The sequence below is a fragment of the Metopolophium dirhodum genome, chromosome 6 (assembly GCF_019925205.1).
Source record: "Metopolophium dirhodum isolate CAU chromosome 6, ASM1992520v1, whole genome shotgun sequence".
Lineage (NCBI taxonomy): Eukaryota > Metazoa > Arthropoda > Insecta > Hemiptera > Aphididae > Metopolophium > Metopolophium dirhodum.
Window position 1 is genome coordinate 11,666,302 of NC_083565.1, and position 17,798 is coordinate 11,684,099.

Consider the following 17,798-nt stretch of genomic DNA (forward strand, 5'->3'; position numbering starts at 1 on the left):
GATAATTTTCCATAAGTGATGCATATTCTGTAACGTTCTGTATAAAAAAATATATATTGAATTATATTATACCTACCTTATATTATAATACCTATATTATTATTCTTTTTTTTTACATATCCACTGACATAATGTAATTGAAGATAAACAAAACGTCTGGTGAATATTATGACAAAAATATGTATTTGTTTATAATTTGATTATTACTATGTATAAAACCTATACGTTAAAAATAACTGATAAAAACTTAAATATTTAATCATTAAAAATTTGCTTTAGCGGGACTTGATTCAAAAACTGCTGGATAATTCCCATAAAAGTAAAACTTAATGCTTGTTCGAATCCCGATTGCATTTCATCAAATAATTCTCGCCAGTTTTCGTTAAGAAAATTATTCATATGATTTCCTAAAAATAAAATAACATCATCGTAAATATTAATAAAAAATTCATAAAGGTAGGCACATAGGATTATTACATAAGCTAATACGCGTTATAATTTAGTTAATTACCTATTATGTAACTCTAAAGTATGGTAAACTAAAACAGGAAGGTATTATAAAAACTATGGAAAACCACGATCAATTTACCACCAGTAAACACAATAACAACTATACAATAATATTAATATTTAAACAAAGAACCAAATAGAATAAATTATAGTTGATTTAATGATAATTTAAATGTATATAATAATGTTTATTATACAAGCAATAAATAATTAAATAATGACTTTAAAGTATATTAGAGTATTTAAGGTGATTGAAATAATTTCATATTATACTTATGCTTGACTTTCACTCACCAAGAACTTTGTTTCCATTAAATAAGTTATCGAACTTAATATTTATTCTTGAAGTAGTAAATTTCCAAGATAAATCATGTATTTCTAAGAATATACTTCCATTTTTTAATGATTGTGTCATTTGCAATATACCAGTAAGCTTGAAGTTTTCTAAAAAAAATACACCAAAATTATATAGTGTACATTTTAATTGAAAACGTATGTCAACAAATATTTTGTTGGCAACCTAAGCTAATTTTGCATCGTCCGTTTCCCATAATGGGTAAAACTAATATCTGTCCATTCATTTCGTATAGTCCTTGTAGAATAATTGGTTTTTGAGCTTCAGATTCAATTGACATACCGTAGTTTAACGGATCATAACTGCAATAACCCAACATCAGTAATCGTACAAAAATATTATTGTTAGCACTAATATATACGTGGCTTTTTTTATTATCAAAGATCTCATATTTATTATATCCAAATCCTTAAAGTTGAGTCTGAGTTTGATTGATTGAATCCCTTGGTCTATTCCTAATTTTGAAATTCTCAATGGATCCATTTTACGCAAGCCCAAACTAGGGATACCTACATAATATCATCAAGATTTAAAGAAAACAATTAGATTGAATCGCATTTCTTAAATTATGACTTGTCAGAGTGAATATTATTACCCATTGCTAAGTGAGGAATCGCGCTTTGTAATCCGGCTCTAACACATTCATTGAAAGCTAAATCGCTTGTATGGCACTTCACAAATTCTTTAGCTAAAACATAATAATGTTATGATAAGGAAAATTAAATACATTTAATTCTAAATAAATGTTCTTAATGACAGCATTTGTTAATATTTTGAATTATGACATAGAACAAACTGAACAATAATATTTTTATTTTTTTTTTATTGAATTAATTGATCTATTTTGAATCTTGCATTATATAATTTGAGGTATAAAAATGAAACTGAATAAAAACATCAACGATAAAAAAATAACATCTCCAATTACCCTAAAAAAAATATTTCTATTTAAATAATGTCTAACTGACTGACTAACTGAAAACAATTTTATTGAAACGCATTTTCTCTATGGTTTATCCTCGCGCAGTTACATGTCGAGAATCTAATAATAAAATCAAAACTGAGCCATTTAAATCAACAACAAGATGAAATAATAAATCATCGAAATCGAAAAACAATTTTAAACGGAGTTTGGTACACCGTAGTGTTTATAGAAAATTTAAAAAGTTCTAAGTGCCCATTATTTGCTGAATTACAACAAAATAGAACATATTGATTTTGTTAAAACTGTTCCTTCGACAATTATTTGGAAGTCTTAAAAAACCATTGTTAGATCTCAACATTTGTATAAGTCAATAATATGATAAACTTGATAAACTTGATAAACTGATCAATAAATAATAATATGTTGTTATGTACGTTCATTGAAAATAAAGGATGACTTTAATCTACGATGTACCGGTTTTTTACATCGTTGATAGTTGATTTCATTGATTGATTATAATTAAATAAAAAAAAATTCAAGACTCAACAAAAAACCATAGCACGCTACTCGATATCTTTTCTTTACGAGGAAAATCTATGAACCGTAAAAATGGTTTTGTTAATAAGTGACCATGACAATGAAAACCTTACTAAAAATCGGCCAGAATCAAAAAACGTGTATCCAGCCAAAAACATATTTGTATTTAAATATATATTTTTTTTAACTTTAACATGAAATACTATACTATATAAAAAATGGCGGGCAAGTGGCCCGAGCGGGTGTCACTCACTCACTCTGCTGTACAGTAGGTTACAAGTGAGTTACTACTCACTGTAATGGATTATGTTAAATTTGAATTCAATGATATAATATCATATTGTATACGAAAAACGATTCTGAGCGAAGACGGCCAATCAGACTATGATATATTACTAAGTATATTTGATGATATTATTGTCAATAAAGTAAATTATTTATCAATTTACGCGGAACCTTGTTTTAAATTTTAAATTCTTTGCTATAAAAGCTGAACATTTTATACATTTTTAACTACAAAATAATTTTTAAATTTTAAATTTGATCAATTTTGTCGAAATTTGAACTTTAAATGCTTATACAAAAAATGTGTGCTTACATATTTTATTAAGTTTTCAAGCTTTTTACTTAACAAATAAAATTTTATTGACATCTATCGAAAAAAAAACCTAAAAAAATTGCTAAAAACAAGTCAAAATATTTTTAAAATGTTATCGTGTATAGAAAATGGTAATATAAACATTCAGTGAAAATGTCGTGTATCTACGGTCATTAGTTTTAGAATTACACCAAAAATCAAAATCGATTTTATCAAAAACCAACTTTCCGTAAAAATTCCCGGTTTTCCTTAATTTTTGTTTTGTTTTTCCCGCCACTTTTGAAAACTACTGAGAATTTCGACCTCCCGAATGCACCAACTAGATTCACTTTCCCATCGAACAAGATACTGAAGTTAAAAAATTTAAGCATTATTTCGACTGTTTATAGTATTACCAGACACAAAAAAAAACACACACACATTATTGTAAAATCAATACATTCATCGCTCCCCTCAGAATCTAAAATGTGTAAATATTTTTTTTTTTTTTTTTGTGTAAATATGTTAATGTATAGAATATTTTTATAGTGTTTGTAATGAATAATTCGTTAATCCGGATGATTTTTAAAATCCTGATATGAATGTACGTATCGCCAGTATGTATAGGTACCTAATATACGGTAGGTGTGTAAATTTTGAAGAAGTTTAACTGACTTTTTATGAATGCTATATTTAGAAGTATCCTAATTCCTAATTCCTGATTTATAACATTTTGAACGAGTTTTCGCTTTCGTGTCCTGCGTAGATTAGGTTAGATTAAGTAGGTATACTGTATATACACAACCATAAAAACAATAGGACCATAGTTACGAAGTCGTAGATTGCTCAGACTACCGACAACTTACACCACGCAAACTTCTGATCTACTCGAAGAAAAAAAGGAACAAGAAACTTTTACAAAAATAAATCCCTTTGTCCGTCTTGAATATCATACACCCCTGTCCCCTGCTTTTAAGTTCTCTTGTTATTACTTTCAGGATGCCTTGGCTACATTTTTATTGCATTTTCTAAAGTCCTAACTGTTATCAAATAACTTTTATGAGTTTAATACGAATATAAAATATATATTATCTTATTTATACTTTAGAAATGTTATTGAGTAAAATTTATTAATTTTTTCGAATCGAACTATTATTTAAGAACGAGTTTAATGGCTAATAAACATTTCATATCCATATTTTCAGTTTTTTATAATTCTATAATAAAACCACTTACACTTCCATAATTACAGTAGTGTAACCGGGCATAAGGAAAAATACACGGCGTAAATTTAATTATCTTATTTTTATTTTTTGACGTCAAAAACAAGATGCAATAGTTGATGGCTTTAAAATATGATGACTGTATGTAATATTGCTAATTGGGTATGTGATTGTGGTCTGTTTGGTTGTTAGTGTTTTTATTTCCTGTGCACTAACATACTATACCCATTGCCTTTAACTTGTATACGTAACCGTATAACCCTACATTCGTATATACATATACGGCTATGTCTAACAACGTGTTTTTGTTCACGCGTCGATACAAAACAATATCTTAAGTTATTATACTTATTCAGGGACGTAATTTGAGTAAAATCGTGGTGTAACAAGCATAGTGTATAATATATTGAATTGAATTGTACGTGGTCTAATGAAGCCTGGGAACAGTCAGTAGATTGAATAATAAAATTGGTGGGTAGGTGGCAGTTGCTACCCCTCGTGGCCTCGTAATTACGCCTATGTACTTCTTGATATTATTATTTTGTTTGCCTACTTTGAATTAAGCGAAAATGTAAATATTATCATTGAGTGTGTATTGTACAATAAATACTCAAATATTCAATAATGATATTAGGTACATACCAATCAATATCGATTTTTTCCATGATTTACCAAATATTATTTTACTTGCATGCGTGATAAAACATTTCTTATTGTATCTAGGTACTAGGAAAATATGTATTTTTTTACTCATACATCATAAATGTTTATTTTTTGTTCAACAATTAAGCTCAATTAACAATTTTCAAACATTTTGCTTTACAAAAATATCATATTATACTCACGTAACTTGGAAAAAGACACTGTGACTACACTTCCAACTATTACATAAAAAAAAAAGTACATTGTTTTAAATATAGTGGTAGGCATTTGAAAAAAAAAATGCAAAACAAACAAAATTCTAACAAAGATGTCACAATTAATTTTTAATTCATAAATACGTTCGTGTTTCGTGTTTCAACGGTTTTAAAGACATTAATCATTTTGATAGGTACCAATAAATTCATTATATTTTATGGTTTCTTAATTAAACCTAATCCCTACTATAGAAATAATATCTTAATGCATTTTTAAATGTCTACACCACAATATTGGCAAATTCAAATTTCTAAGAATATAATTACTGAAAAAGATATAAATACCATTGTTAATTTCATATATTTTGTAATTTCCTAAATTATTGAACCAAAAAATGTTTTATTATTTAACCTAACCTGTAGTTTCTGAAAGCAATAATAGTGATAAATTTATTTATACATGCTTGCATAACATAAACAAATCCTGAACGCCATTAAACGAAAAAAATCAAACTTGTAGGTTTACCCATTTTATAATTCCACGTTAAATAGATGCTCAGTACAGTGTACAAGAACAAAATATATTATTATTTGTTTAATTCTTTTAATTTCAATAACAATAATTTAGTTGCCTATTAAAACTTTAAAAATATTTTAAGCTAAAGTATTACTACAAAAACAATTTTTGATCAGAATAGTTGTTCTAACGATATGTGGTCCGTTGCTTACAATTTCCTGTATTATAATATATCATTATAGTAGTCCTGTGTGATGGTGTTAAATTTGAAAGCAACAGACCACGTCTCATTATAAAAACTACTCTGATCAAACCTCGGTTTCTGACATTTATTTAAAAACCAACTTCCTCGTATTTCTTAATTACATTCGTTTTTTTTTTACATATTGTGTAGTCTATAGTTTTTACTTACCTACGCTTGGAGACAATTAAAAAATATATTTCTAAGTATCGTTCAGATCTTTAAAAGCATTACAAGTACAGTAGGTATCTATAATTATTCTACCGCAAAAAAAAAAAAATATTGTTATTAAAAACCGCATGCTTAGAATCTAAAACAGAATGTGTGTTATTATTATGATTTGAACGCAATAATACAATATTAAACAGCATTCAAAAAATGATTCTGATGGCCGATAGGGGTTGGTACACAAGGTTAGGTATGTATGTATGCTTTACTATTTCTGACATAGAATGTGTGTACATAAATGTATAATACTAGTATGACATTATTAGTGAAAAATATTATTGGTTCACACTAATCACACCTAACATAAATATGCGTTCTTAAATTTAATTAAAATAATCAAGTGTGTGTCGAAAATTAAAATAGAACTAGAAAATGATCGTTATTAAGAGAAATAATATTATGTTGTCTCCGTCGTACAAGTGTGAACCATAGAACCTATGAAACTTGATGGTAAGAACATTATCTATCTTTATAAGTGGGTTTTTTAGTTCAGTTTTTAAGTGAGATATGAGCATTTTTAATTTACAATGTACCTACACGAAAAACTTGATGCAAAATTTAATTTTCGGAAGAAACCCAGCTAATGTTCTTACTGTCAAGTTTCATGGTAGATCGATTTACTTTAATTTTTAACTAACGAAGCTAAACGTGATCTGCTGAAGGCTGAACATAAATTTGCTATGTTACGCATTTGTGAGACAACAAATACCTGTGGAACGTCCTCTTAAAACGTAAATAACTAAAGACTTGAAAAATAATACAAATAATATATTTTGGTCTTGTACACTTGTAAGTACCTTCTGAATACAATGCATAGTTATAAAATTTACAAGTTTGATTTTGATATTTTGAAAAATTTGTTTATATTATGTAAGCATGCATAAATACTTTTGTCATTATATAAAGTGTGCTTTAATTATTACTTTCAGAAATCATAGGTTAGGGGTGAATCCACGGGCATTAATTTGTCACGTGAAACGCCGTGTAGGATCAGCAATAGTATTTAAATATTTCAATACTAATTTGATTTTTATTGATTTTATTCTCAAAGTATTCTAGCCGTGTAGGTATCCCGACTTTACCGGAAAAGAAGCACTATGCGTATCTCAGTTTTGGTGTACCTACCTCAGTTCACACGAAAATCGGCATCGGCGTACCTCGCTTTGTCAACTGATTGTATCTATACCGAAATGGGCAATGGTCAATAGATATAGCATATTTTGGTATATTTTCGAACGTGGTTCAAACTAATCTCTACAATTGCTGATATCTCCTAAAATAATATCCAAAACTTTCATCAGAATCAGTCGAGTATTTTTTGAGTCTAAGCTACAAGCCTACAAACATATAGGTAAGTAAATTTCATTTTGTTTATTGTACATTTGAATAACAAACAACAAGCTAAATATTAAATTTTCATTTATATATTTCAATAGGAGGTACCTTCGTCGACAAATCGGACTTGATTGGTTCCGATTGAGTACGGCAATCGGTTTATTTTGGTGTAACTCATGTAGGTGTGATTCAGTTTTATTGCAGCTCAGTTTGGGTCAATCGTGGTTTTACAGGGAGGCCCCAGTCCTCTCTTGGCCTGTACAAATATTGAAACATGTAAATACGTAATAACTCTACGTAAAATATCACATAGTCATCAAAACATAAAAGATTTATTATAAATAAAAATGATGTCATAATTATTATATTTAGAAATGAAGTGCGTAGCACATAAAATTACTACTCATTTAAGGACCAATCGATGGAAAAAAGTGAGATGTATGCAAAATAATAAGAATAAGAATAATATGCTAAGTATATCGATGGAAAAAGCACTATGAGAACACAACAGTACAACACGCACTTGATCCATAGCTTCTTCAAATCCATCGGCATCGACACAAAAATTTAATATCAATATAAAACTACATAACTAACAAATATAATGTAAATATATATTATATAATACTGTAAAAATCACTTATCCCATAACTATGTAATCTGAATTTATTATCCATTAATTATAATGCAACCACACACTAATGACCTAGCTGTTGAAGCCTTTATTCTCAATAAAAAAAAAAAATATGCTAAGTGCATTAATTATTTAAAAAGTCATGAATACATAAAATTACGATTTATTAACTAACTATTCCGACTTCCGTTTTACAATCACAGATCTGAACAAACAATATTTATTTACATAATATATATGTTTTACAGCGCCCGTCGCACGATATATAAGTTTGAACGAAGATAATAGTACTTATACTCACTACATGGAATAAAGATTATTTATTAAAACATAATATAGCCATACAGGTAAAGGATATTATACACTTTGAAAAATAAGTATAACTCGATGCTCATGGTACAAAACGAACGATTAATCAGATTTTTTAATTTAAAAAAAGGTGAATTACATACGTAGTCTTTTACCTACAATATTAATATAATTTTAGTGTCTTTTTGTATAAATATTAATTTCCTACTCCACAGGGCACAAACTATATATATCTAAGCAGAATAATTTTAATAATATGTTGTACTTACATAGTATATGTATAACATAATATGTCTGCTTAATATAATGCAAATGCGTACAGGTTAGGTTATCCGTCTTAATAAGATTTTTCATTGCCTTGAGAAATTCACTTAATGCAAAATGCATTTAATAACCATTTTAATCGAGTATATAAAAACACAACATTAACACAGGCTGAATTACACCACTTACACAATAGCTCATTAAACATAATATTGATTGTATTCCTCTACTAATTGAGAAGTTTAGAGTACTATTATTTTTATAAGTAAAAGGTTGTTTTATTTATTGTTTCATCACTACCTATTTATTATTGTATTAACAATAATATAGATAATACCTATGCGTTGCGTTTTTAAAATTACCTACCGTCAGTTACCTACCTATTTCATTATTTAATCAAAGCGATTAGTGTTACACGTAAATCGTAATTATCAAAAAAAAACAAATTATATTTTTATGTAATTAGAAGTTTATAACCATTATTGAAAACATAATACAAATTAATTTTATTTGTTCAACATATATTAAGTATGCCCATGTCACTTGTGTAGCAATCAAATCTTCCCAATGTTAGTAATTAGTATTAAGTTCAATTTTATTTGTCCGATTTTAATAGAACCTTCCATTTACCAGACAATACCAGATAAAAATGTAAAAATAAACATTATCTATATATTCATCTAGCTATATATTATTATCTATACTATATAAAAATGAATTGCTGTTCGCTATTCTCGCACAAACTAAAAAAGGGCATGACCGATTTGAATTAATTTTTTTATCATTTGCTTTAATACAGTGATGGTTTAAAAAGAAAAATAATAGAGATAATCTCAAAGAAAAGCTAATAAAAAATTCAAAATTGTTTGGTAATTTACTATGGAAAATCGTTTACACTATTCGTCCAATCACCGTGAAACTTTCGTGGCGGGCTTTAGTCACTCTTAGGAATGTTTCAAAACTATTACAAACAAAATCGGACGGAAATAAATTGCATACATCATACATGAGTATAATGCCGTATGATAATATTTCATGATAAGCTTTTTAATCTTCTAATATAGGTATATAAAAACCGTATGCATGTCCGATCGCGATGAAACTTTGGGAAGTTTTGGGATACAGAAAGTTTCTAGCATATTAAATCTTTGGCTTATTACTCTCTGAACTGGGCTACACTGAAACCGAGATACATCAATAAAACGCCATTTTTTGTATTAATTGATAATTTTTTCCCGGCCGAAGTCAGGTTATACAGCTCCAAAGACCAAAACCCACAGGATGGCGCATATTTTATCCGTAGGTTGGATTAAGTAAATCGACAAATTTGGTACAACTCTGAAACATTATAGAGTTAGAAATTATACACTTACGTACACAGTGCACACCTCGTGAGGCCTGATAATATAGGTACTGCTTTCCGCAGTATCATAAGCTAGTCTCAATGATGGCTATATAATATAATATAATATAGGTAAGTATAATCGAACGTGTCCTGAGTACTCCTGACTGACTCACTGACTGATCAACGTTGAACCTAAAAAATTATAGCTCGATGCTCGCAATTATAACGGTAGGTACCTTCGTACTATCATGTGTACACTAAGAAAGTATTTTTCAAAATTCGCATTTCAAAATGATGCTTGCACAAGTATTTTGAGATTCGAGATGATAAAATCTTTTAAGTTTTGAATATTAAATAACAAATTACACAAAGTTTGAATCATATAGAGTTGGCATTTTTAACGGACAGCAAATTGCTGGTAAACTGCTAGTATTAAAATAAAATAATATTATGTTCATTAGTAAACTATCAATTTACTTTGACAAATACATTGAACTTTAAAAAATAAAAAATATTCTAGTTTATTTATAATTTGTCATATTGCAGCTAAATCATTCATACACGTGGAGACATGTGAAGTTCCATGAAAGTTATAAAAATTGTAATCATTATACTTAGATAAATCCAAATTCCAATGATTGATTTCAATAATACACTCATCAAACCATACCACAATACTTTAAGTAATGAATTGTATTAACTTGGGTAAGATGTATTTTATCGATTGTTAATGTCAAAATATTTGTATATTTGTAATTAATAATACGCAATCAACAATAAGTATATACATCGGTTTACGATGCATCTTTAATGGATTATAATTTAAATAACAATTCACTTATAAGTATAATATATTAATATATCATTTAATATTTGAAACATTAAATTAAGGTTAAAAATTACAACAGATTAATATAGTCATTAGTCATTACCAACTTAAAATATACATCAGTTATACTAGAATTAAGGTTATGGTAACTGACAACTTGTTGCTATAAATGTCAATATTGTTGCCTATAAAATTTAATATCAGGCAAATAATATATATTATATTATTAAGGTAAAATCCTTATTTTTATTCGTCCAAATCTAAATAATTAACTTATATTAATAAGATAAAAGCAATTTAAATATATCGTGTGACATTATATTTTTAAGTACAAACTTTAAATATGTATTCATTCAATTTAAATATTCTCTATTATATTTAAATATAACTCTAAATTCCGTTTCTTAATTATATTATATTTTATTAAAATAATTTACGTTTTCCGAAAATGTAAAAACCATTTCCAAAAGTTACCTTAATTTAAAAAACTCGAAAATTGTTTACTCAAAACTTTTTGAAACTACCTATCTACAATTTCAGTTAATGTATACCTACTTTCTTCAACAAAGAATAACGACTGTATTATTTATAATTTTTCTAGTTATATGACGTGTACCTACTTTTATATTTGGCTGCTTGACATTGATATTTTAAATATGGTGATTTAATTTTATTTACAAATTTGTAATAATAGTAGTTGTAGTACACATATTTGTTATCCAACGCCAAGGAGAGTGAAGCAAGACGAATAATGAACAGCCCATCTCTTCATTATTTTAATTTTTAAATTTAACACAATCTTACAAACCTGAATCCATATTAGTAAAATTCAAAAATAATAGTAATTAATAATATATCTAAAACATTTTCAAGATCTCAATCTCAATTTCTATGTGATGTGATGTGATCATACAACATTGTATTAAAATCATTTCAGTCTTATACTGTTATTTAACGGGATATAAATTATAAACTAGGTATATTATAATAAAATAACAACAACTTTTTATAAATTATTTTCGCCTTTTATAGTAATTTTCAAAAATATATTTAACAAGTGAAAACTAAATAGACAAGATCTACCCGGTAGATATCAATATAAACACATCATAAACGGAAAAGAAATCTAAAACGATCATAATTTATTTTTCCGCGTCACCTGTGAAAAATAAAACGAATCGATAAAAATTTACCAGAAAAACAATTTGAGTGATAAAACATACATCAATTTTTAATTGTAATTTTAATTAATAATTGTACAGATTTTTTGGTACATTTACCAGCTCACACTACGCAGAGCAAAACTTAATAATTTCTCTATAATAATAGGCCTGACTAGAGTACCTATGATTATAGGTAGTATATTAATACAAACATTACATAAAATAACATAAGCCTTTTATCATTTTATGTACCATGCTTAAAATATATTGTATAAAGCTTATTAAAATGTATTGTATTTCAGAAATGCCAATAACCTTAGCAGTTAATAAGTCGTATACCTATATATAGTATATATAGATAAAAATAATAATAAAAAAAAAAACATTTTGACTTTCATCAAAGTAGACAAAACTGTTTGCTTTAGAAATAAAATTGCAGATTATAGGTACCATTAAATTCTATGCTAACTTGATATTAATTAACGTCAATATTATTATATACCTACTATTCAAAGGTCAGTGTTTTACGTTTCTACAATTTAGATGAATATATATGCTGTGCCCTTTCCGCCGTTTATAACTATTGTTTATAAAACAAGATGAATAATATTTATTTTGTTCTTTTTTTATTATTTTCATTGTAACTTTGATCGAGGGTCAAATAACATGTGTTGAGCATAATAAGTAATTTTATGACGTGTTATAGGTATACCATATTATTATAGGCATATAGCATACTAAATTCGATCGGTATATTAATTGTCGTTTGTCTCTGGTGGAATTATTTACACACACAATACACTAATATAACAACCATAAAATACATAGTACGAAGTTTATCTTAGCCCCGATGACTACTATATGTCAAATGTATGCAAAGTTTCCACAAATATCAGGATAAACGGTCTTCGGATTGCGACATTTTCAAGACAGTGCCATTTTTTTGGTAATTAGACCGATTCCATAATAAAGAGATATCATAGCGAGTATACTGTATATAGTAATATATATATATCACTATCGTCGATCTCCTAAAGTCCTAACGCCAGCACCCATGCGGCCACCAGGTAAGTTTAAATCTGTACATTTATGAAGGTGTAGCCGTGTTGGTAACTCATTACTTAGCGCATTTCAATATTCAACACATACCCAACAAAAATATAACATATTGAGAACATAATATTATAATGTACCTACTCCTATGTTACCTAATGATATAAACATTGTACCAATTTGCAGGAACACAACTCCGAAAATTGTTTAAGTTCATTAATAATTAATTGATTATAATAGAACTAGGATTTATAATCATATGATTTAATTGTCCTATGATTTTTAAAAATAAATAATATGTATAAATTCGTGTTTTTTGTAAAATTACGATTAACCGACATTTACAAGTGTAGATTCCGTTTCAAATAATTCCTAACAATATTAGCTTATTTTAATTTTATACACCTATTCTTATTTTTACAATTATTAAGTCGTATATTAATATTTACAAGTTTTTATATATAACTCGCTATTTTCCGCAACAATCTAAATTAAATGAATACATTTTATATGTATTCATCTTAAATTTATTAATATAGTCCCTGACCTTTTATGTTCGACCACGGTTAACCTGCAACGTATTTATTCTAAGATTTCTTTTAAGTTCTTTGAACCCAACGTCCCAACATAAAGACGATTTCATTGGAATCACTTCACGTTTCGATAAGTTTCAGTACATTTATACTTTTTTGTTTCAATTAATAACAAGCAGTAAGTAATAAGTATTTAATTAGCACTCATTAAATCTTGATGTGATTTAATTTGATTTATTTCGGCTCAATAACAACAATAATTATAGATTTTAGATATCATACTAACATAATTTCATGCAACTTTCAAATAAAAGTAAACGAGACTACAAGAGACAATGAAATGGTTCTAGTGTCTATGTAAGAAGGTAAAACTGCGACGGACAGCAGCTAACGAGACACCGGATACCGACGACTGTGGTCGACGACTAAAGCAGTTGATTACTCTTACCGCCGAATAAAACCGGAAATTCACTACCAATAATTACGCAAATCATGTAGATGGGTGGACTATTAGAAAATGACTTTACATGTGATACAAAAATATTTGTATTGTTATATTTATACAGCAAATTTTGACTTAAATAATATCAACTGTGATAAATATAAACTAATAAATATTTGTTTTTAATAATAAAAATATCACAGATTTCCTGAATTTAAAAGCGATTATAATAAATAATTCAATAAAAATTAACTCTTACTTGAAAATGTAAAATAGTTGAAAGGTTAATTTGGTAATTGAAAGTTAGTGGTTAAGTAATGGTTAAAAATAACCTTTAAGAATTATTCAAACTACCTTTTCCAACCATAGGACACCCACCCCACCCACCCATTAATATTTTGTGAATCACGTGATTCAAATATACCTCCTTTGAGCCGCCACTGACACTGATAATATTGCTATGTAACAATAATAACTATGACTTTAATCGAAATAGTTAGCATATTATCAATATAATATAAGATGAAACAGAAACCATTATCGACATCGCAAATGAACAAAAAATTAAATTGTGCTAGAATTGGGTGTACCAGATTAACACCAGACTAACACATAGATTTCTCAGTATATCCGAATTGGTTCCCGAGTTGTGACTAAGGGTAATATCTGAATTGGTTCCCAAGTTGTTACAAACGTACAAAGAGTAGGTATATCTGAAATGGTTCCGAATTATTTTTAAAGCATTTTCAATTTTCCTTCCCATTCCATATAGTCATATAGACTTAGGACTTTCTGCATGTCATAATACATTTTAAAATTTTTTTTTTTAGTTAAAAAATATAAAATAATAATATGTGCAAAGAATTTTTTTTTTTTCAATTCATTTACATCTATTTTTATACCACCTAGGACCTAGGTAATATGTTTCTTTATTTTTTTCGACTTCGTAGTTTATTATATGTTTTGATTTGAGAGTCTTTATCGGGAACCAATTTGGATGTCAATTTTCTGGTATGGGAACCAATACGTGACGTGGAACGAAGACGTAACGAAGACGTGGGTGCAACAACCAGACATCTCCATTTTTATCAAAAATTGGTTTTTCATGGAATATTATTCATGGAAGAAATATCTATATTTTGGTACATAAATCAGAAAAATCTATTGATTAGTTCCAGAGATGTTGCAAAATGATTTTTTTCCCGCCATTGGTGATAAATGAGATGACAAATTTTCTTTCGCTTGTCCTGAAAAATTGATAAAAACGGAGAAGTCTGGTTGTTGCACCCACGTCTTCATATTGTCTAATTAGGATGTAGCCAGATTTCTAATGGACAAAAGCAACCTTCTCGAATGTCAATCGTGTGCCACTGCCCTATCAACCAAACATATTATATTTAACGAATGCATACAATACGAAGAACGCAAAGAGGAACTTAAGATAAACGATATTATAGATAAATGTTTAGGTCCAGATCCGACCAGTGAATAGAATACCCAGTTATTCAAACAAACACATATCCTGGATACAGGATAACTATAAATATCAATATATTATTATTTATAAATAACTATTAGTATAATTTATAACATTATAATATCATTAGGTACCGTTATTATCATTTATCATTCATTTCATACAAAAAAACCATCCTAATTGTAACTTAATATCGTATTATTACCTAAACACTAATACACTATAGGTTAAGAATATCCTAAATATTTTCATTTTTTAAATTCCATTACATTTATATTAAAATATGTAATACTATTCGCCAAAGCTGACTTTATTATTCATGATCATAAAAAAAAATGCATTATACATATTATAATAATAATACTATTAGTACAATATTTCCTGGAAATTTGAATAAAATACCTATAACTACGAGATACATAATTGACGAATACTAAACATTTTTTTTTTTTGGTAAATCTTCTTTTATAAAGTGTTTTAATCATTTTTGTTAAAAAACAATAATCAAGGCTGCTAATTACAAACCATAATATTACCATGCATCTAGATTTTATCAATTCACATTTTACATAATATTATTAAACATCGTTACGTTACTTAACATCAGACGTCAGACAGTAACGTGTATTTAAATTATTACTTTTATTAACAAACGTGAAAACGGTGACCAAGTATCGAAATTGTGTTGTACGAATTATTGTAGATTATCTAATGTATAATCGATTTAAAATATCGTGGCGGTCTGCCTTGCGTATTTATGTAGACCTAAAACTATTCCTAGGCCCACGGCAAAGATTTTTTTTTTGCAAGGCCTTCTGGGTTGTTATGTTGTTTTAGAAATAATGATGAAGCAACCTTTCTGAATATTGATTTGTCTTCTTTACCGTTTAATTATTTGAATGTTATAGCCAATTTAAATAGTAACCAAAAAGCCCTTACTGCAGTACCGTAGCTACTCGTTTACTGTGATATTACGCTCTTGAAAAATTGCATTTTCGCAGTATCTCTAAATAGACTTATTTTAACAAGCTTATTTGTTATTGTATATTTTAAAAATGATGTGTTAGATATTTGTCATGATGCAAAGCTACCGCGGTAATGTGGTATTAAAACTTCATACTGTGAAATAAATCACCGATATTATTCACCCACAACTGTACGTTAATTTTATTTGTTCTTCAATCTTCTCTTAAATAGGTAGGTGGTACATTGCCTAAGCCTATAAGGTTTTATTAGTTGATAATATCATTGTTTTATTATTTATAATTTGTGCCAATATGAAGTACGTATGAAAATACAAAATAAGAGCTATTTTAAATTGTTTTAGATTTTGGTCCGATGTGTTTTTGAATTTACAATGTTGTTTTTTTTCTCGTATAGGGGATAGTTATAATTACACAATAAATACATTTTATACAGCAACTCTTTAGGTTGGAAATAAACTGTACTTAAAACATGTAGTTTTTCAGATTTCTATGTAAGTAATGCATAAATCTAGGAAATACATAAATCAAAAAATAACAACAAAGTCATGAGCAGTAAATGAAAAAAAGCCATAAACGCAATTATGGGGGGGGGGGGGCTAAGCCCAGTTTTTTTAATCATATTTTAGTTTAAAATATTAACCATCAAGGTTTGTGATGCTGATACAATTTTAGCCTCCCCCAGAAAAATGTCCCTAGTTGCGCCTATGTTGTTACAAAGCGCAATTGAAAATATTCAGAATCACTTAACTTTGGCACAACTATAATATTGATTTATTTTATGATACCAATTATATATATATATATATATATATATATATATATATAATATTTAATCTTAATATTTATATCAATCACTTATCAATTATCACATAATATTTTATATAATAATTATATACCTATATATTTACATGATTAGCATTACAAATATGACGAATAATGATTAACGAAACATCCGAACCCTGTCTTTTTATCGTTATGTATATAACTTTTAACTTTGTCTAAGTATAAAGAAAGTTTATTGTTTACAAATTAGCAAAACAATATCGTGTTTATTTACCTAAATGAATGTTCCAAATTATTTTAATACATATATTTACTATAAAGATATGTTCAAATTACTATAAACATTGACAAATAACTAAATTTAAAAGTAAAGATTACAATAAAATTATATTCAAATTACTATAAATATTGTTCAAATAATTAAATTGTAAAGTAAAGAGTACTAAACATGTTTGGTACAAAACACTATAATTTTTGTCTGGCTAACTATAAAATCATAACTACATATTTTTAGTAAATCTGACTAACATTATGGCTATCCCTATAGCAATTGTATAATACAGTTAATTTTACTATTTTTATAGTGTAAATAACTGTTTGGTTTTTTCCGTGATATTAGTCATTATTATAGTTATATGTGACCAAAAAAGGTAGTTTTGATCGGTGACCACATAC

At 27.4% G+C, this 17,798-nt stretch overlaps 1 protein-coding gene across 4 annotated transcripts in view; it reads right to left on the bottom strand.

Annotated features, from left to right (window-relative positions):
• Nucleotides 1-229: 229 nt before the first annotated feature.
• LOC132947310 (protein takeout-like) overlaps nt 230-17,798 on the bottom strand; it is a 54,047-nt gene continuing 36,478 nt past the window's right edge. The window contains exons 1-8 of one of the 4 annotated variants that reach the window (XM_061017569.1): nt 13,722-13,845; nt 7,414-7,561; nt 4,973-5,008; nt 1,461-1,553; nt 1,227-1,374; nt 1,031-1,167; nt 805-954; nt 230-407 (exon numbers count right to left, since the gene is read on the bottom strand). In XM_061017569.1, coding sequence (XP_060873552.1) covers nt 256-407; nt 805-954; nt 1,031-1,167; nt 1,227-1,374; nt 1,461-1,553; nt 4,973-5,008; nt 7,414-7,483 — 786 coding nt within the window. In that variant the 5' untranslated portion in view covers nt 7,484-7,561; nt 13,722-13,845 and the 3' untranslated portion in view covers nt 230-255. Of the gene's footprint in view, nt 408-804; nt 955-1,030; nt 1,168-1,226; nt 1,375-1,460; nt 1,554-4,972; nt 5,009-7,413; nt 7,562-8,517; nt 8,725-13,721; nt 13,846-17,798 lie in introns of those variants that run through there. The other 3 variants (XM_061017568.1, XM_061017570.1, XM_061017571.1) reach the window with 3 other exon arrangements.